Source organism: Rhinoraja longicauda, chromosome 27 (genome assembly GCF_053455715.1).
Source record: "Rhinoraja longicauda isolate Sanriku21f chromosome 27, sRhiLon1.1, whole genome shotgun sequence".
Taxonomy (NCBI): Eukaryota; Metazoa; Chordata; class Chondrichthyes; order Rajiformes; family Arhynchobatidae; genus Rhinoraja; species Rhinoraja longicauda.
In genome coordinates, this window is record NC_135979.1 from 3,168,811 (window position 1) to 3,190,583 (window position 21,773).

The 21,773-nt window shown below is 40.1% G+C and overlaps 1 protein-coding gene across 9 annotated transcripts in view; it reads right to left on the reverse strand.

Annotated features, from left to right (window-relative positions):
• Window positions 1-980: 980 nt before the first annotated feature.
• The window catches only part of qkia (QKI, KH domain containing, RNA binding a), an 88,569-nt gene continuing 67,776 nt past the window's right edge, over window positions 981-21,773 (reverse strand). Inside the window, exons 5-9 of one of the 9 annotated variants that reach the window (XM_078422852.1) lie at window positions 14,657-14,747; window positions 10,047-10,346; window positions 5,478-5,552; window positions 3,751-3,863; window positions 981-2,936 (exon numbers count right to left, since the gene is read on the reverse strand). In XM_078422852.1, coding sequence (XP_078278978.1) covers window positions 2,913-2,936; window positions 3,751-3,863; window positions 5,478-5,552; window positions 10,047-10,346; window positions 14,657-14,747 — 603 coding nt within the window. In that variant the 3' untranslated portion in view covers window positions 981-2,912. Of the gene's footprint in view, window positions 3,864-3,884; window positions 8,147-10,046; window positions 10,347-14,656; window positions 14,748-21,773 lie in introns of those variants that run through there. The other 8 variants (XM_078422853.1, XM_078422850.1, XM_078422855.1 and 5 more) reach the window with 8 other exon arrangements.

The window sequence follows — 21,773 nt, forward strand, 5'->3', positions numbered from 1 at the left end:
CGATAATTCTGCAATGGTTTTTGGCTATCAAAACCACAGTGGCCTCAAATCTGGAAGAAAAATTTGTAAGTGGTATACAATATACTTACAAAATGAAGATAGAAAAATACATTATAAACTTGTAACAATGGTGGTAATTACAATACTATACACGTGTAGGCAATATGTTAAATATTGTACACAGCATATGTAATTGCTTTGCATTCAACCAGCCATCACGTAACAGCAGTGTCTTTGAGCCATTTCCTTAATGTAACTGAGGGAATATATAATACTGTTAAACATTTTCATGTTTTGTTTACAAAAAAAAATAACACTGACAAAATATTGAGTTCATACAACCGATGTAAACTCAATGAGAACTGACAGAAGTAAAATATTGAAGGGCAGCAAGAAATAAACATTTCAAATTTGTTCTTATGCACTTTGTTCTAGTCACACTGCAGCATTGTAGTAGTTTTAGTGATAAGAGCTGGTTTTCTCTGCCTCTAGTTAACCAGGCAATACTAAGCCAAGATGGTCTTCATTTTGTAAGTGACCATGAGAAAACATTCTCGGATTTTAGGCGAAACAAAAAAAGGCTTTGATTTTGTGAGGGGAAAAAAATGGCACAATGAGAAAATTTGAAGTATGTTCAACTTAGGAAGACACTAATGGTGGCACAAAATAGAAGCTGGTTAAGAAACTATTTCACACTTGTTGCATAGAATCAATGAACTGAACAGGCCTAATCTCATGTCACGGGAGTAGCTTCACACAACTGTTTTATCTTTTTGAATACCTTTGCCAATTAAGACTACTTCCCTTCTCTCTAATTAATGGACTGACATGCAGCAGAATTAAGTCAAACGATATGTTATTAGACACTTACAAAATGACCAGGCATGTATAAGGCACTATTTTGCTTTCTTAATGCTATCTCTCTTCTCACCCACAACCCTGCAAAATCTTAGATATACTGTTTTGGTCTTCAGTTTTTCTTATTATCATAACCATCCAGCATCACTTCCTTTACTTTTTTTTTTAGTTTTTGTATTTTGTTACTGCAAGTAAGTATAAAAAGCTAAATTGTCAAAAATATATATTTCTTCACCAGCACCCTGTAAAAGTATCTAGTTTTTTTTCCTCTGTGGTTTAAATGCACTGTACTTATCTACACTTTTATAACATATATAGTAAATAGAATAGGCAAGCATGGCTTTCACATCCTTCTGAAAGAAGTGTCCATTTACGAAGAGTTAGAACAGATTTTTTTTTGCATCCAGAAATGTGACACATTATGAATGTACCTCCATGTCAAGATATACATGAACAGTAAGAATGGCACAGGCTTTTCCTAGGCTGAGCTAGAATGCATACTGGCACATTAAATAAATGTAGGAAGCTCAGATGACAAAAAAAAATCAGTAAATGGGGAGGGGAGGGGGGGTAGTAAAGAGAACACTGCCAGGCATTTTCCATTTACTGTGCGCAACAGTAATTGGGGATAAGGGGGCAAACATTTGCCTTCTATTCTATGCATTAAACATCCAATTTAGTAATGTAACACACAGAAAGTTTGCAAAAGTCAATCAAACAAATTTCATAAGCAGTTCAACAAGCACACTGCATGTTTAGCAAAAAGCAATTCTAACCCAGATGCGTTAACAATGGGGAAACCTGCTATCTTTACTTTGACGATTATGCTTAGACCGAGTGGTTTAGTCTAATTGTAGGCTCAGAGAATCAAGCTCAAATCTACGTTAAAAAAATTGCTTAGGGAAGTCAGCGGATCAGGCATCAACTGTGGAGGGAAATGGATGGATGACGTTTCAGGTTGGGACCTTCTCCAAACTTATGGAGAAGAGAGGAGATAGCTGGTAATTAGAGGCGAGGGGAAGGAGTGGGACAAGACCTTTAGGGCAAGACCTCTTTCCATTTCCCTCCCACAGATGCTGCCTGACCCGCCGAGTCCCTCCAGCAATCTATTTCTTGCTCAAGATGCTAGCATCTGCAGTCTCTTGTGTCTCAAATCTTCGATGGATTTGAGCATCCATACCCTTGGAAGATGGGGAAAGGTTTCAGATTTATTGGGCATTCAGCAAGACACTAAGGTGGTGTGTTTCATGTAGCAGAAAGTGAAGTGTAAAACAGGTGTAATATCTGGCATTTAATTATGGGGAGGGGTGCCTCTGATCGGAACCTATAGAATTTTTTTTAAAAGAACCCATCCCATAAAATCAATTGTTGAATGTATCATGCAACTCTGACATTTTCACTATTCTTCAACAGCTTCAGTATTTTGTAATATTTGTTTTGTGGCTGGCAATACTGAACCATTCCGACGTGGCACCTTGACAGCGAGAAAGTGAATGGGCTTGAGTGTTTGGCAAAAGAAAAACCCTAAGGTACTCTAAATGAAGTATTAAATCTTTGTTCATAATTGCAGTGTACCTTGTCAGCACTGAACTCTTCCCAATATACTTGACCCAAGGTTCATTCATAATGCATCATCACAAATGCGGTCAAAGAGTTTGTAACTACAACATAAATTACATCGGATCTCCATCACATTTGTCCGGTGGCAACTGCCTGAACAGTGCTCAATCCTTTGCCAGTGCTGTTTAGAGACCTTTCTTACCATTCGTTTAGGGAGAATCTTTTTAAAGAGATGATCACTGAGAAACAGTGGTGAGGGATGAACTGGACTTATTGCTTTAGTATTATTCAGTGCGGAATCCGGCACCACATTCACCCAACCAGAAAAGCGGAGGCTGGAGCTTTTTAGATAAACGTTGTTAAGTAACGAGACGAACAGACAGTGCCATAGCTCGCTGTGTTGAAGACAGGCAAGCATAGGCGGTAACCAGTTAACTGATCAGCGGACAGGCATGGTCAGGTCATCATTGGGTGAAGAGTTCAGAGGTCAAAGGTCATGGGTTAGTTGCTTGTGGCAGCTGGGTAGTTAGGAACATAAAACAAAAAGATAGAAAAAAGATATTAGCGTCAGCTAGTGAAGACTGATGACATGAACACTAACCATTTAACCAATTAAAAAAAAATATTTGTCAAAGATCTGAAACTCGAACCACAAGTATCATGATTTGAGCATGAAAACATGTCTAAGCTTCCAACGAAAATGAACAGAAATACAAGACTAAATTAATGGTTAGTAGCAGTCACAATATAAAGTTCAAGGCTGGAAGAATTTTGTACTGTACACAAGCCAAAACAAAATTTACAGTTACAGTCCATTAATTACAATTCTAGCCCTCCGGATATAATGCAGCAAGCACTTAAAATGGAGGGAATTTTAAGCTAGGTACACATTAAATTGGGCCACACTGTGATCTTTCACAAGATATTTCATGCCACGTTTACTTCTGCCCTTGAATTACGGCTTCCATCGCCATATAACATCCCATCAAGCAAACCCGCTGCCGCCACCCCATGATGCCACCACATCTTTGCCCGAGGTACAAGTCACACAACTGGAAAGGTCCCAAGAGGACGATCAAGAGACTCAAAACCACCGCCGCCGCCTCCGGGAGACGACAGTTGAGAATTCTTGGCATCCAACTTTGTTTTTTTTTTCTTGCGTTAAGTTTTCATTAAACATGGCTCTGCAGCAACAAAAAGCCGCTCAAACATTCAAATCTTCCTCACAAGCATGTGAAAGGTGTCGCCACATTTGTGCGAGAGAAACAAGTATTCATTGAGAGTGCATGTGTTCATTTTAGGTTAATAATGAGAAGCCTGGAAGTTACATACTGAGTACTGTTGAGATGGTGATCCTTTGGTCTCGTACAATTTGAATTGTGGTCCTGCCAGATTTTTGTAGGGCCCAGGACCCAGGACCAATGGATTCATCCAGCCCTGAAGGTCTAAAAAAAAAATTATGGGAAGAGAGACAGCAAAAATAATTCAAAAAATGTTTTTCTAAAGATGTTCGAGATGACTGCTATAAACATTAGTATTTATCTACAACAAAATGAAAGGGTGGAGGTTACTTTTACATCATGTGAAAGTTAACGGGGAATTATTTTTTATCTCAAATTTCATTTGAAATCAAAGCATTAAAAATCATTGTTACCAAGTTTAAAAATTGTTAAACAAACTTCTAGATTGCTAGGACTTCAAGGGACCTGGTTTGAAACTGGACACTTGCAAACAAAAAACTTCCATACACAAACTTTGTACAGTACAATTTCAGATTCCTGATTTCAGATTTCACTGTTACAAAATCAAACATAAATAGCATTAATACTAGAGTACAATTAAAGATAATGATGTTTTATCGCGTTCTCAACGATTCTTAGAGAACAGCCTTGTTAAGGAGCCAGAATGAAAAGATTACATCACTAGAGGTACGTAGTGTTGTAAAACAAATCTGATGTTTTGGGGAAAAGATAGAATTAACATTTAGTACCAAAATATACATGTAGTTTAAACATTCCCTCCACTATTGTAGTAGGGTGCCTTTTCCTTTACACATGAACATTAAAACCTTTTTACATTAGACTTCAAAGGAGTGGAATGTCTCAAAGTAGTAAAGAATAAAAATCAATAAATGCCCACGGTAAAAATTCCAATGCAGGAAATCTAAACAACCATTTTATTAAGACTAAAAAACCAGGAACAAAAACATTGCAGAGAACAAAAATGAAATACAAACTCAGTGCAAATTTGAACAATTTGAGTAGACATAACCCTTGAATATGTGCACCTACAGTAAATCTTCAGGGACCAAGGTTAACATTTCCATCAAGAGTGCAGAGGGTTGAATCACTAGGACAGCAATTTGAGTTCCAAACTTTACTGCCCTTACCTCTAATCAATTCCTGTAAACTAATACACTAAAAAAGCAATTAAAAGTCAAAAGGGCTCTGTGTAAAAAGCTTCAAATTTCAAACAATGCCTATTAAATTATGGTTTACAAGGCCTCAGTACCATACGAGGCTTACTGCAACTAAATTGGATCCAGCCATAAAATGCTCCCACTGTCGTGATATTGCTTTGCAAATGTTAATTGCAGAAAAAAAAAAATCTAATTCGTTCAAGCAGGATTTATTAGACAGAAGATTAATAAAGAAATGTAGACATTTTAGTAGCTTCATAACTTTGAGCTCCCTGGTTAAAAAAACCCAAATGTCAGCAACTAATCCTGCCTTAAAAAAAATTTAATATATGATCAACATTTGGCAAAGTCACAAATAGAAAACTGAACATGATGGATTTATATAAAAATTATTAATTAAAATTAGTGCAAGGAGAACCAATCTGTGCTCCTGACTTCTTGTATCACATAGGAATGTAATGTTTTGAGTTTTTTAAATTTCCAGTGGATTTTATTGCTTACTGCAATATTTCAGTTTGTTTTACAACCTCATCAGTTCATGCTCCTCAATCCACTGAACCAAGTACTTTCTATTCTTGGCAAGTCACTGTTTTAATACTGATCAAAGTAAGTGCCGTTCTGGCTACAAAACTAAACTAACCTCGGTCTGCGGTCACAATCCTTTGGTAAGGATGGACACGCGAATCATGCCTCCGAACCTTAGTTGCCATCGCACCTAGTTAAATTGCGACAAGTCCAAAAGAAAGTTAGAATCTTTAAAAAAAAAGGAACTCAAAATTGGTGAAGATGTACATAATTCAACAATACAATAGCACAATGACTTGAAAAGTTAGGCAAAGTAAATTTAGGTAATCTTGCCAGACAACATTGCTTTACTAACTGCTTATCTCTCAGTACTGTGTGCTGGGACTGTTAAAAAAAGGCTTCATTTCAATGGATACTGCATATGACTAACACATCCAAGCACATTTGATCAATTTGGTTAACTTACAACAAAGCACCCAAAGGCAGATTTGCTACATGGTCATAAATATGACGACCTAGCTATTTGCAGCACCATCTCTGTATTCAAGTCAACTGTAGTATTTTCAGTGATAGCTGTTTGGAAATCCTCCAATGTGTAAAACCTGATTAACTTAGTCAGTAAGAGTGAATTTTATCCGCATTGCTGTAATTAACCATAGACTGTTAAGTCTGTTGGTGGCATTATTACACTGCCATTCTTAACAAACAGCACTCGAGCTTTGGTTTTTAAAATTGAAAATCCTAAAACAGGATACCAGTTGATAGGATTAGTGTCAACCACTATTAAAAATGCAGAGTCTAAAAATGTAATTGAGGATTTGTTTCAATAATGTCAAGGAATGTCTTCACCAAACCCCAGAGGGTAAAAGAATGGATAAAAAATATTTGTCAGGTTTGCTCCACTGAAAATACAAGTTCATTGAAATGGTTCTTCATTTGGTACGACAGATTTAAATGCAACAGATAAATTTAGCCAGTACTTAACACAAAGCATTATGGACAACTCAAAACCATTGTCTTTCAAACAATGTTCCTATTATCAATTTTAATAAGGCAAAAGCAGCTGTGGATCCTTTATGGAACCTGCAGATTACTGGAGATCTCGTTATGTTTTGTGATGTTAGGTAAACGGCATCACACAGTAAGTTATCTACTTAAGTTTACTTGTTTGCTATGTTGTTAATTAAGTTAGCACCAGTAAAAAATGTTCAAGAAGAAAAAGCTGTGGGCAGCTTGCACGTATAATTTAGCGCAGAAGAGAGATCCGGAACCACAGTAAAACCCATCAGCATTCATCGATAAGCAGTTAGTAAAAATAAAGTACAAAAATAAATGAGCCTTGCACCAAGCAGAGATTGAAACACTGCAGATTTGGATCACGAGTGCCAGTTTGGCAAGTGTCAGTGTGTTACAAGGGTTGATCAGTGGTTAGTGTGCATTGTGATACAAAGATCAGATTCCAATGCCTCTTGCTCTTTCTCAAGAGAAATGCACTTTTAACTCATAACGTGCTGCTTCAGGGTAGCACCAGAATTTGCAATTTTTAATTTAAAAAAAAAACAGTTTTCAGAACAATTGTAGCAATTTAAGCTTTGCGTTATCTTGAATCAATTTCATAAGCACAAAGACAAGAGATTCCATTGTAATGACTAGCGTCAGCATTTGTGGATTTTCCTTTCTCATTAATGTTATGGGTTAATTTACGAATGTTTACAGATTAATGTTTTTACTGAGATAAAGCACTAAGCCACCATTTCAGAGAAAGGACAAAGATCAATGTTTGATAGATCAAAAAACATCAGGCTATCAAGGATTCTGGTGTTAGTCGAGAACTGACCTTCAAAATCACTGAACCTGCTCCTTTTCAAAGGGTAATGCCTAATTCATGTGATAGGTCAAGCAAGGAACAACTAGATGCAGTTCATATCTCTTTTTTTAAATGCTTCATCATTATGCCTTAACCACAAAAGCCCCCAGCAAGGTTGCCCGTTTACTCTAATTGTCAACAGTTTTACATTGTGGGTCTGCATCCAACAGAAAAGTAGACAGAAACTGTGCACACTCCAGAAACATTTGAGATATAAAATAGAAACTTCTCATTTGAATTTGGGTTGGATTTGAACCCAGATAAATTGACAAGAACAAAGTATTCTAATCCATTGCACCATTATGTCCCCAACACATATCTCGCAATATTCCATTCTGACATGTAAGTTTTAAATACAGTCCCATGAGGGCAGGCAGAACAATTTAGAGCTGCCTCAGTTATATCGGAACCAATACATTGTCTACTAGTGTAGATATCTATTTACAAAAAAAAACAAGATTCTATTTTTTTTTTGATCTATTAAAAAATCTAATAACCTTTATGGGAAAGCCGACAACCACCCCCTTAATTCTGGTACTGTTTTGGTTATCACTGTACACCATCGCTTTGCTGCTCCAAGTAGTGGTTTGATAGGGTATGTGATATGGCATTCATCCAAATCAGGTCTTCAGTGTATCCATTTTTCAACATCGCTACAAGGGAACACTTGTCTCAAAATAAAAGTGCTTTAGGTACTTTAAACCACTGACCGTGTCCTTAAGTCTTAGGATATATTGTATGATGTGGTTAAAGCCTGCCAAATATTGTACACCCTGCACCCAAAATAAGCATGGCTATACTGCTCGTGTTTCAATGTGCTTGGTCAAACTCTTCACTTCTTCTGAGGAAGTTATTTTTTCCTGAGGATTCAGACACATGTCCCATGCATTCTTAGCCTTTTGCTGGAAAAGCCATACCTAAGGACAAACAATTAGCAAGTTAAGACAGTCAACAGTTTTCACTTGTACAATTTAAGTATTTATAACGCAACACATTAGCTTGTCCCTCTTGTAATTTAAATTGTTTACTCTCTACAAAACTACTTGCCCATTCCCATAATGGATTTGCTCTTTTCTTATCAGGGTATTCCCAATGGTTCAATTCAGTAACAAAGGTTTCAAGAGCCTACATACGCTCCTAACCTATCAGCCCATGTTGAAAATTCTTTCATTCAAAAGTCTGATTTGCAGTTACTTAAAATTTTAGAGCATCAATCAATCCGCAGATTAGACTTTTTTTTAAAAATCGGCTACCAACTTTGCTAGGTAGTGTATTTTTGACATTAAACAGGAAATTTTGTAAAATTAAAAGGTTTTCTGAAGCACCAACAGTATTCACATTCTTTCCCTCACTTTTCCAGTCATTGTAAACTATTATGAAAGTTACAACTTGATACATTTCAAAAGTCGCCCATTTTCTCCTTTGCTCCAATTTACTTGTAAACTGGAAGGCCCCTAACACAATTTCCCCAAGTCATTGCAAAGTCTTGAACCACCATTTTACATGGTGCATTGAGATGATTAATAAAACTATGACTTGCTCAAGAAAATACTTTTGAAGAAGAATAAAACTGGTATTTTACAGCAAATTCAAGACACATTCAGTCTTTACACTTGTTACCAAACTAGGACTGTGAATTCATGAATAGCATTATCGTAGCTGTAGCAAAACATAGTGCGGGAGAAACTCAGCGGGTCAGGCAGCATCTGGGGAGGGAATGGACAGGCAAGGTTTCGGGAAGCGACCCTTCTTCAGTCTGATAACAGATGCTCCCCGGCTTATGATGCTTCGGCTTGCGATATTTCGCCTTTGCGATGGCGCAAACCACAGTGACCCCTTAGCGAGCTGCAGCTCGCTTCCGGCCACGTGATTAGGTGTATTAAATGCATTTTGACTTACAATATTTTCGGTTTGCGATTGGTTTCTCGGAACGGAACCCCCATCGTAAGCTGAGGAGCACCTGTACTGCTGTCTTATTCAACCGTTGAACCCAGTTCCTACTTTAATATTTTCGTCTCACCAAAGCAGCCCACCCACACGAATTTCCCTCCTCCGTGGATTTGAAACTTGCATTTAAATTAATTCCTGCTCAAAATAATTTCATCTTTTCCATTCTTTAGTGAACACATTTAGCTTCACAGGTGATTGATAAATACCCAAGTTTGAACTTTCAGCTGAAAATATCCACTATAATTTTATTGCCTAATTTTAGCTGAAGAGTCAAACTTCTGTAATTCATTTAAAAATTCAAATGTGCAATATTTGGAAATTATTTTAATTTGGCTACATGTACATGCACATCTCAGTGCAAATGTTACAATCATCAGCCCTCCTAATCAAGGACAACACTGGCCATTCCCTCATCTCTTCTCTCCCACCCTGAAAACGGTACAGAAGTGTGAAAACGCACACTTCCAGATTCGGGGATAGTTTCTTCCCAGCTGGTTTCAGGCAACTGAACCTTCCTTACACAACTAGGGAGCAGTTCTGAGCTACTATCCACCTCATCGGAGACCCTCAAACTATCTTTGATCGGACTTTACTGCCTTATCTCACACTAAACGCTATCCACTTTATCGTATATCTATACACTGTGGATGGCTCGATTGTAATCATGTATTGTCTATCTGCTGACTGGTAAGCACGCAACAAAAGCTTTTCACTGTACATTGGTACATGTGATAATAAACTAAACTCCATTGAGAAATTGGATTTTGTAAATACTTAAAACTTTAAAAACCCACAAAACTTCAACAAAAGACAAACGTTAAATCTTGCTAGCTTTTCACGTCAAGTCTATTTTGAGGTGTTGCTTACCTAGAACCCCACTTGGCTCCATTGGATATTCCAGTAGAGATGCAGTTGGTGTCAAAGCATAAGGGTAGTCGTAGGGTGTTGTATATATTATACCAGCCTCTGGTGAAGGTGGTACTAAGGTAGCTGGATGAGGGGTTCCATTAGGCATAACTGCAGTCTGAATAGGCCTAATTATATTCATAATGGCAGGGCCAGCTTGCGTAGAGGCACGCAAGGCAGCTGGTGGAAGCATAGGTGCACCTGGTCCAGTTATGAGCCGTGGACCCTGTGCTGTTGCTGCAAGAGAAAAGGCAAGGGTAGCTGCAGTAAGCAACAGGGATCACGAGGAGGGGAGAAAGAAAGGTGAGTGGGAAAGAGGAGGAAAAGAATTAAAGGAAGAAAAGTATGATAGGGAAGGAAAAAAGGAAATTAGTTCATGCAATGATCACAAATACTTTACAAAACATCCCTCATTTGCAAGCTGATTTTCCTTTACCATTATTTAATCAAGCAAAATTTTAAAGAAAATACAAATAAAGCAAACTAAATAGTGATATATACAGCAAAATCTTGACACAGAAAACATACCCGCCGTTTCAAAAAGCAACATGATAGGCAATTTTATATCAAAGAAATACCAGTGCCACGTATTGTACCCTTTTTTATTTTTATATACACCGCTATAATTTGTCAAATAAAACAAGTTCTGAAATAGAAAAATCCAAAGGCAATGTGAAAATTTCTTCCAGATCTCAAATTTTTCAGTCAAACCCATGTGTCATTCGACTGAACTCTTTTTTTTTTTTGTTGAAATTATTTCTCTTAATAGATTCTCATTTCAAATGCTTTATTACACGAGAGAAATGGTAGATGAACAAAGGAAGTTATCAAGTACAGGCAAAGGCACTGGCATTTCTGTGCACCACAATATGGAATACATTCAGCTCATTCAAATTAGCAAGTGCTAAATTTACACAATTTACTGAAAATGCAGTAATGTGTACATGCAAGGCGATACCACTTGTTTGAAACCAATCCTCTCATTTCACTCCTACCATCGAGAAGGTGGTGTAGGAGTCTGAAAACTGTAATGTCCAGGTTCAGGAAAAGCTTTTCCCCCAACAACTGTCAAGCTATTGAAGACGACAACTCCAACTTTTTTGTTTTATCACAAAATGTTTTATTTATTGCACTTTTTCTGGTTTGTTTATTATATTACCTATTAACTACTGTGCCTACAATCTGTTAGACAATAGACAATAGGTGCAGGAGGAGGGCATTCAGCCCTTCGAGCCAGCAACGCCATTCAATGTGAACATGGCTGATCATTCTCAATCAGTACCCCGTTCCTGCCTTCTCCCCCTTCCCCCCTGACTCCGCTATCCTTAAGAGCTCTATCCAGCTCTCTCTTGAATGCATTCAGAGAATTGGCCTCCACTGCCTTCTGAGGCAGAGAATTCCACAGATTCACAACTCTCTGACTGAAAAAGTTTTTCCTCATCTCAGTTCTAAATGGCCTACCCCTTATTCTTAAACTGTTGTGTTGTTGCTGCAAGAATTTCATTGTTCCGTTTCAGGGGAACAAACTATGAAAAGGGGTGATGCAAAGCCCTAAATCATGCATCTATTCCTATAAATTTTAACTATCGATCCGAATTAAATTCCAAAGTAGATCAATGGCAGTTTAGAATATTTCACCCAATATTCGTAGTCATCTAAATACTTGTTCATAAGTTAGAGGAGCAGAACTAGGCCATTCAGCCCATCAAATCTATCTTTCCCTCTCAACCCCATTCTTCTATCTTCTCCCCATAACCCCAAAATAATGGAATATCCATCAATTGGCATCACCTCAGGCATGTACACAGTATGCATCGCCACATACATTTGCACACCAATCATGCAAGCATATAGTTTGGCAAAACATCTCAAGGCAAGCAAACATCTTGGAGGTAGATAAAAAAGAATTAAAGACAATGCTCCAGTAACAGTTCAAAAACTAAACCAGAAATAAACAATTACAAATATTTAGGGTGGTAACAAAACTGACAGTTCAAAATTTATAAAAAGGACACAAAATGCTGGGGTAGCTCAGCAGGTCAGGCAGCATCTCTGGAAGACATGGATAGGTGACTTTTCAGGACCTTGACCCAAAATGTCACCAATCCATGTTTTCCAGAAATGCTGCCTGACCTGCTGAGTTACTCCAGCACTTTGTGCACTTTTGTGTAAACCATCATCTGCAGTTCTTTGTTTCTAGCTCAAAATGTATGCCTTTTCAGTATATTTTGAGTATGTTTAAATCTTTCAAAGTCCAAATCACATAGGCCTCCTTTCCCCTGGGTCTCCACCAATTACAAAAGCATGATTTACAGCAACATGGCCAATTTAAAATTAGCAGTCTGTCACAGCACTATTGTTGTATTCCTTAAACTTTAAATTCTAAATCTTACATTCACATTAATGCCACATATTTTTTCAGAAATGGCAATAGCAGCTTACAACATTTTAAAATCAGGATTTAAAGAGCCTTATTTTCCCCCTTGCTCCTGAAAATATTTAGTTTTTCACCTAAACATTCATTCTAAAGGCAAGTTTTAAGTACTCCTTCACAGGGTGTGGTTGGAACTAGAAGATCAACACTAAACTTAGGGGACTGCAGCCTTTCCCTTAAAATGTCAATGAGTTGGCTCTGTGTGTGGGCCTGGTGTTACATGTGTGTGACATCAGGTAACGCAGGCAGATTTCCTTCCAAGAAGCCTCACTGGGATTTTAATGACAGTCCCAGTGGTTTGACAATTACCAATAAATACTGACACTAACTGTTATTTATTAGATGGCATGATCACAGCTTTTAAGAAACATGGTGGGTTCTTGGTCCTCCAAAATATTCCAAATGGAATTTAAACTGGAAGTGTATGGAACAAGCTGCCAGAGGAGGTAGTTGAGGCTGGGACTATCCCAACATTGAAGAAGCAGTTAGACAGGAACATGGGTAGGACAGGGCTAGAGGGATACGGGCCAAATACAGGTAGGTCGGAAATGTTGGCCGGTGTGGGCAAGTTGGGCGGAAGGGCCCGTTTCCCATCACTCTATAATGGAGTTGAACTTATGCCCCTGGTTAGTCCAGCAACATAACCAGTTTGTGCTTCTATTCGTCAAGCCTTCTCCATTCTGAAGGCTTAAAAGAAAACAGACAATTGGGAGTGCCGCACCAACAGCTGTTTAAAATTTGAAGGTGCTTTACTTCGCACTACTCACTATCGAATTATAAATAATGGTATATAGTCTTCAAGCATGGAAGGAACAGGCATAGTGCCAACAGCTGACATTTTGAAAAGATTAGTTATCCAGAAAGGATTAGAGTTCAGCTGAGAATTGCTGGAAATATTACCCCCTCATTCCTGCCTTAGATGGGAATCATATCTGAACCGATTCCTATTCTACCCACAGTATCGATGCTTGGTGTCAGCCATTTGCTTACACTCTTGTATCATTTTTACACTTTGACCCAGTGTTTATTTTGTGATGGTATGGCATGCCGGCAAAAGTCAAAAACTAGGTGTTTAATTTTTAGAATTTTAATATTTCACAACGTTTAAATTTAAAAGATAAAATGCATTAATTAAAAAGGCAGACAGCTTATAGGATGATATAGACAAAACAGCAAGGAACTATGTGTGTACCGATACCATTTTGTCTATAAAAGCACAGCTTTGACCATGTACCATAGCATTACTGTGATCGTTTATTAGCAATTCCAGAACATCAGTCTCCCCACTCTTGTAATCCTCATATTTCAGTTTACCTCAAAACTGAGACTAATGCAATACTCCTCCTCCCAGCTCCCTTAACCAACTATAAACTTTACTCAAACCTTGATGTCCTAACCCATGCTGAACAACATTGACTGAAAACTTATTTTCAAATCACTCAGTAGCCTCAGGATCAAGCTAAGAGGCACCACGGGATAGCAGAGCGGTAGAGTTGCTGCCTTACGGCGCAAGAGACCCGGGTTAGATCCTGACTATGGATGCTGTCTGTATGGAGTTTGTATGCTTTCCCTGTGATAGCATGGGGGTTCTCCGGTTTTCTCCCACACTCCAGAGATGTGCAGGTTTGTAAGTTCATTGGCCGTTGTAAATTGTCCCTGGTGTATAGGATAGAACTAGTGTACGGGGAGATCGCTGGTCAGTGCGGACTCTGTGGACTGAAGGGTCCTTTTCCGTGCTGTATCTCTAAACTAAACAAAGACTTAGGCTGAACAGCTTCCTCCTAAGATGCAAGGAGCTACAAAACCTCTAACCCTCTTCCCGTCATTGTTGCAATCCAATTCTAGTCTCCCAAGCTCACCAGATCTGATTATTCATAAGCAGCAGCAAGCCCTTTCAATGTAAGGGCTCCAAATACTGCAAGTACTAGCTTCTCCGTCTGTGTTATGCTAGATGCTCTTTAAAATCCCCCAATCTACCCTGATATACTCTTACACTTAAATGTGCAATTTTGCTTCACAATGATCCCTGTAATGTTAGACAGTATACAAATGCAGTTTAAAACACAAAACCATTGTCGCCAACTAGAACTAAGCATCACATTAAAAACAATCCCACACAATAATGCAGTTCGCTTACGTGCTTTGATATTGGCATCTCTGTAGGTACCATTAAGAATCGCTAGCTCCATCAGTTGCATCTTCTTCAAATTATCTTCACCCTCCGCCTGCAATAAGACGAATATACCACTGTTAATACACAATTAAACAGTCACATTAAATGCTCTGGAAAGTAGCTTAAAGCCACTGTTCATATATGTGACCTTAAGTGAAGGCTAAGTATCAAATATTATTCTACCAATTTGGGATTTCTGTTCTAAACTTCTAACCAGGGATAGGATTCACATGTGTAGGAAGGAACTGCAGATGCTGGTTTAAACCGAAGATAGACACACAAAAAGCTAGAGAAACTCAGTGGGACAGGCAGCATCTATGGAGAAAAGGAATTGGTGAGTTTCAGGTCCAATATACATATTGATCTCGACAGTACATAAATTTCAGAACAATGAGGCTTCAAATACAAGCATCTGGCTAGAACGACCATAAGGTCTCAACTGGTTTGAGCACTTCAAAGGAAAGAGAAAGACGAGTGCAAATACCAAATATTTTGATTTATAAATTAATCTTTTGGGTAGCAATAGGATCATGAGAAATAAAGGTAAAATGCCAGAAACGTTCAATCGTAGAAAGCAAGGCACAGTTGACCGGGGACTCCATCTGTGACAGTAGCTTTCCGTTGGTTCACTGCCGATCTGACAGTGATGTGATGTGATAGCGACCAGGGCTGTCTGGTCGGGTGACATCCTTCTATAAGCCTCCCATTCAAATAGAATATTGGATTCATTGAGCTCATCAGGGAGGAATGCATTGTTGCCAGTGATTCTGCATGACTTTACTTTGAAGCCCATTGTAATGTGCAAGTCTTCACACAATCAACTGGTGTTTGTGCAGATGGTCTGGGTCTCAAACTTGGTCGGGAATTGCCTCTTGGCGTTGCTTATGACTTGGCAAAGGTTGCACCTAGATGTTCTGTACAGATCGGGATCATCCAACTAGGTCTTCACAAGGGAGTGGATCTCACGGTAAATCCATGGTTTCTGGTTGGGGAAACCAATATCTTGACACGCAGTCCTTTACACACTTACTGATGAAGACTGCAACGATACTGGTTATAGTCGTACAGCGTGGAACCAGGCCCCTTCGGCCCAACTTGTCCACACCGATCAACATGTCCTACGTATTCATGGTGTACTCATTTCTGTGGGCTGCTGAATCCTTGAATGTTGACCAATCCACCAACTCCAAGCAGTCATGTAGGATCTCACATTACCTCAGACAGCATCGTACAACTTTTGGTACCGTATCCTCATGCTTCAGTTTTGGCTTTAAGCGGACGGAGTAAGAGCCCAATTATCAGATTTTCTCAAATATGGTTGGGGATGGGGGGATAGAGCAGTAGGCATCTTGAAACACTGGCCAAGGGTGTTTGAGCCGCTGGTGGGACAGAATACAGTGATAGCATTGTAGTAGTACACTTGAGGTTGGCCTGGTCGAAGTCTTTGGCTATGCTGAAAAAAGCCTCGGGGTACTTAGTTTTAAGTAGGCAGCCGTGTACAGTACATCCTGCACAAACATCACAGCCATGTGGGTGGGTTTAAACTGCTAGTCAGGAGAGTCAAAGTGCATCCCTGCAACGGGTAACAGGGACAGCACTTCATTGTTAGATATTCCAGGTCCAGGGAATAGGAACTCACCACTCAGTGTTTCCCCACTAAAATGGGTTTTCAACATTTAGTCATGGATTTTAAGGGGGGGGGGTTCTCCCCTCCCCACCCCCTTTAAGGGGGGGGGGGGGGTTCCTCCCCTCTCCCCTCCCCACCCACCCCCCCCCCCTAAAAAGGTCAGCAGAATCAACAATACAGGAACATCCTGCACTGAAGATAGGAATTGCCGGCCGTTTTAAGATGAAAGAACTGAGTTTGGCAATTCACCAAGTGAAGAGTACAGATCTAATTATAACCTCAGGTAGGCAACTATTCATCTCCCACTCTATTTTAGTCTTTAAAACAATGGGTGTAAAATCAAAAGCTTCAAACAAGTCTCTTCTTAAACCCCGAGTTTGGCACGTTCTCAAGGCAAAATCTGGTATATCCATCAGCATTCTTAGTTCATGGGGCGTGGCTGTGTTCTGCAGCTGCGGCTCACCGGCAGTCTCTCCGTTTTTTTTGTTGTGTTTTTTTGTCATTGTTGATGTTAAATGTACGTTTTGTTTTATTTTTAATTCTGTGTATGTAGGGGGGTGGTGGGGGGGTTGGGGGAAACCTTTTTTTAAATCTCCTCCTCAACGGAGATGCGACCTTTACCGTGTCGTATCTCCGTTCGCGCAACGGCCTAACATCGTGGAGTCGGCGGCCTCCAGCTGGGATCGACCTCGAAGACTCCGGTCGCAGGGCCTGGACTTACCATCTCGGAGGCTTCGGCCGTGGGCCCTGCAGACCGCAACATCGGGAGTTCGCAGGTCCCTGGCTGGCGACCGGCTTTTGGGAGCTCCAGCCGTAGCAGCTTCGACCGCCCCGAAGCACGAGGCACGATCAACCCGCCCGCAGGCCCTTCATCACCCTGCGTGGCCTGGCCGCGTCACTTTACATCGCCCGGTGGGGGCTCAGGACTCTCATCGCCCTGCGTGGCTCGGCCGCGGCATTTTCCATCGCCCGGTGGGGGCTCAGGACTTTCTTCGGCCTGCTCGGCTCGACCCTGGGACTTTCCATCGCCCGGTGGGGGCTTCAAGGGGTTGGGAGCCTCGATCGCCTCGTGGCGCCACGGGAGAAGAACGAGGAGGAGATAAGACTTTGCCTTCCATCACAGTGAGGGTATGCCTAGAGCAATCACTGTGATGGCTGTTTTGTGTAAAAAATTGTATCTGTGTGTCTTGTGTTCTTTAATGTCTACTGCTGGACCCTGACGTGAGAGGACGCTGGCGTTGATTATTCGCCGCTTTTCCGTCAGGATAGTTTGTCTGTTTGTCTGTTTGTTTCTATGTTAATTGTATTTGTAAAGCGCTTTGTGCATGTGTTAAGGCACTATATAAAATAAATATATTATTATTATTATTATTATCTGTTTTCTTGGTTTCAGCATTAAAGAGACATGGCTGAGTTGAAGGGTGGGGTTGGGGATACTGGGGAGCAACAGGATAAATTTATCTTAACTGTCCTTCATCACCAAGTTATAAATAGGAATAAACTCTCAGCCGAACCTGGAGTGTTGCAGTGTACAATGCCGATTAAAAAAAGATTTATATAAAACAACTCGAGAACACAGGACATTAAAGTTAGAGCTTGGTGTATGTATTTTTAAGAGGCTAAATGCTTTTCCATTCACTGACCTACAGAGCTTCATCAGTTTAAAATTCTAAATCAGATTTGTCGTGATGTCCCAGTGGACGAGCCTCACATATGCAGCACGTTTTGGCTGTGCTTTTGTGGCAGCCAGAGATGAATTAACACCATCTCTGCCTGGAGACACACCGGCTAATCGTCAAAAGAAAGGCAACAGTTCAGATACTGAGCATAGACAAGTGGCACCGCTTTATACTGCTTGATAAATTTGTAGGTTACGAAGTTAAACTGACTCCAGGGAAATGGATGTCATTCAGCTTTTAAACATGACGCTGATAACTGGTGCTGGTGGTTGTGCTGGGAATTGAAAGTAATGGAGCTTTACTACATTTTTTCTCTGGGGCGTCAGAGGTAGAGGGGAGATTTGATACAAGTATATACAATTATGAGGTGCACAGATAGGGTACAGTCAGAACCTCTCCCCCAGGGCGGAAATGACCAGCACTAGAGGACATAGCTATAAGGTGAGAGCGGCAAACATTAATGGAGAGGTGCGGGGTAAATCTTTTTTTTTTAAAAGAGGGTGATGAGGGCCTGGAATGCATTGCCAGGGTGGTGGTGGAGGCATAATACGATAGTGGCATTTTAAGAAGCATTTAGATAGGCACATAGATATGCAGGGAATAGAGGGATATGGATCACATGCAGGCAGATGAGATCAGTTCAGCTCGGCATCTTGTTCGGAATAACCATTCTGGGCTGTACTGTTCTGTTTAAATCTCGTCCTACCACACAACCATCCCTAAAAAAAGCAATTGCAACACTAGTTCAATTATCCAAGTTTCCAACGGGTTCAAACATCAATGCTTCTGCTAATAGAACCCAGGATCCCCAACAATTTATTACCACTACTTAAGAATTTATGCACGTTTACACCCAAATCCCTCATCAACACTCCCCCTTTAGAAATGAGCCATTTAACCTACATAGTGAAGATCCAATAATCTGATGGTTTGGCATCTAGTTCACCTGGAAATGTTTCCCCAGCATCCTGAGCTACCTTTTAACTTGTGCAACAAGGAACTGCAGATGTCGGTTTACACTGAAGATAGACACTCTGCAGGTCAGGCAGCATCTCTGGAGAAAAGGAATAGGTGACTCTTCAGGTCGAAGGCGAGTGAGGAATGGCCTCGACCCGAAAGATCACATTCCTTTTCTCCAGAGATGCTGCCTGACCCAGAGTTACTCCAGCATTTTGTGTCTATCTTCTGCCTTTTTACTTATAAGCCTCACTTGACAATTTGTTATCTGTAACACCTTATAAAAAGTAAATTAAAGAGAGGGTTCAGGTGTCCAGTAATCCAGAAATCTGTCAATCTGGCTGCAAAGTCACAAAACTGACAGATTATCTGAGATTTTCATGTGTCATGCCTTTGGTCAACATGCACGGTTTCATATTTATTAAATTGCATTGGTAAGTGGGCACCTTTCAGTCAGCCTCATCTCATTGCCATCAATTCATACTCTCCTCGCTATTTACCACGCCTCTAAAGTCCTAATTCACAAATTTAGGAATTTTATCCTGCACACTCATGTCTACGTCTTTAACAGCTGCATTCTAGCCTTGCAACCCAAAAATGTGAAACTATAGAGCTAAGCATTAATCCAAAGACAATATGCTCCATTCTGTCTCTATATAGCCCATGCAGTATTTGATGTAACCAGACTAGACAAACATCCTGGTTGTTTAAAATAGCTTATTGAACTCAGTTGTTCAGAGAATTCTGTGGGACCTTCTACGCTGATTTGGGAAGAGCAGGTGGAGTCTCGATTTAATATCTCAAGGCTCCACAGCATTCACACGAATAAACTTTAGTGGAGCTTGCATTCAGACTAATGAACTACAAACATTAAAACCAAAGAACAAGTATAGCTGCAATCACAGAGCAACAAGGTTCTTACAAATTCTTCAATGAATGCATTCTAAAACTGAAGGGTTCTGTCCTGGAACGTCACCCCTCCTTTTTCTCCAGAGATGCTGCCTGGCCTGCTGAATTACTCCAGCATTTTGTGTCTATCTTTAGTATAGACCAGCATCTGCAGTTCCTTTCTACGCATTCTAAAACTGGCTTAATAAGAAATGTAAAAATGTTTAAATCCCATTTTAAAATTGAGATTTAAGAGAACAAAGTACTGGAAGATATTCAAACCTCCGTGGATAGTGACAGAGTTAACATCTCAGATCAATGACCCTTCATCAAAGCTGGAAGGTAGCTTATATTTTCATGGTAAATCGCAGAGGAGCGGCGAACTGGAGAGGTAATGGCTGTATTTAAGAGGCGGAGGTTGACCAGTGTAATACGAAAGTGAAGATAGACACAAAATACTGGAGTAACTCAGCGGGACAGGTAGCATCTCTGGATAGAAAGAATGGGTGACATTTCGGGTCGAGACCCTTCTTCAGGCACTTGACCAGTTGGTAACTGCTTTTGAGTGCAATCAAGTTAATCATAGCTGATCTGTGCAGCGGAATGTAAATAGAAGCATATGAAAAGGGGGCAGCTAGATAGAACATGTTGGAACTGAGAAACAGACAACAGTTGCTAGAATTCCGAAATTAAAGAATGCGATAAGGGAGGGTACAGAAGTCCAATAAATTGATCATGAGGCTCTTGTTTACTATAGCTGGAGCAAGGGGTGAAGGGAAGGAGGGAGATTAAAAAAAATTACAAAATTGTACCTAAATAGAAGGCACCTCAAAGCCACCTGGGAAGGATCATCATCCAAACAGATACCTCAATAGAGAAATTGAAAATGGAAAGGAGTTCTTACAGCAAGCCAAATTTGCAGAAGGTGTCGTCATGATAGTTGTGAGAATCCCTGGATTTGTAATGGACATTGGGCTCAGGAGTGCAGTTTGCTTGGGCCAAACTTAATCTCAATCCACAGTGAAGTCACAAAATGTTACATATAGGTTGTTAGCACCGTAAAGAATGAGGCAGGAATAAACTAGTTCCGACTGGGTGGAACATCCCAAGCATTTGTTGAACATTGGAAACCAGACACTGCACAAAAGTTCGAAGCGTCAACAATAGCGCACAAATGTCCAATCTCAAAGTAAACCCCGCACATTTTTTGCACCCAAGTAATTTAATTGTCTGTAAAATCAAAACTCACCTTAGTGCCTAAAACATTTACTTTATGGCAAAATGGAAAACATAAAACAGATAAAATTGATTTCAGCCTGGTCAGTATTCATAAATTGCAAAAATCTGTTTGTATGCACAGCCAACATCTTCAGACTGCCTTGTCCCATTTAACTGTACAACTATCAATTCCACAGACAGCCGATGAAGACAACAGTGAGGGCAAGGGTTTCAGGGGTTATGGGGAGGGCAGGAGAATGGGTTTGAGGGCGAATCTAGATCAGCCATGATTGAATGGCGGAATAGACTTGATGGGCCAAATGGCCTATTTCTGCTCCAATAACTTATTTATGAGCAGATGGACAAACATACCAGCTGTTGTGACCAAAACATGGTAATTTCTTCCATAAAGAGACCAGGCCTGCCTGAAATATTCTATACTCATTGACTACATGAGATACAGAACTTCTGTCACTTCAACCAGCAACAGTAGTTTGTGGGCTCAGGTCAATAGACAATAGGTGCAGGAGTAGGCCATTCGGCCCTTTGAGCCAGCACCGCCATTCAATGTGATCATGGCTGATCATTCTCAATCGGTACCCCGTTCCTGCCTTCTCCCCATACCCCTGACTCCACTATCCTTAAGAGCTCTATCCACCTCTCTCTTGAATGCATTCAGAGAATTGGCCTCCACTGCCTTCTGAGGCAGAGA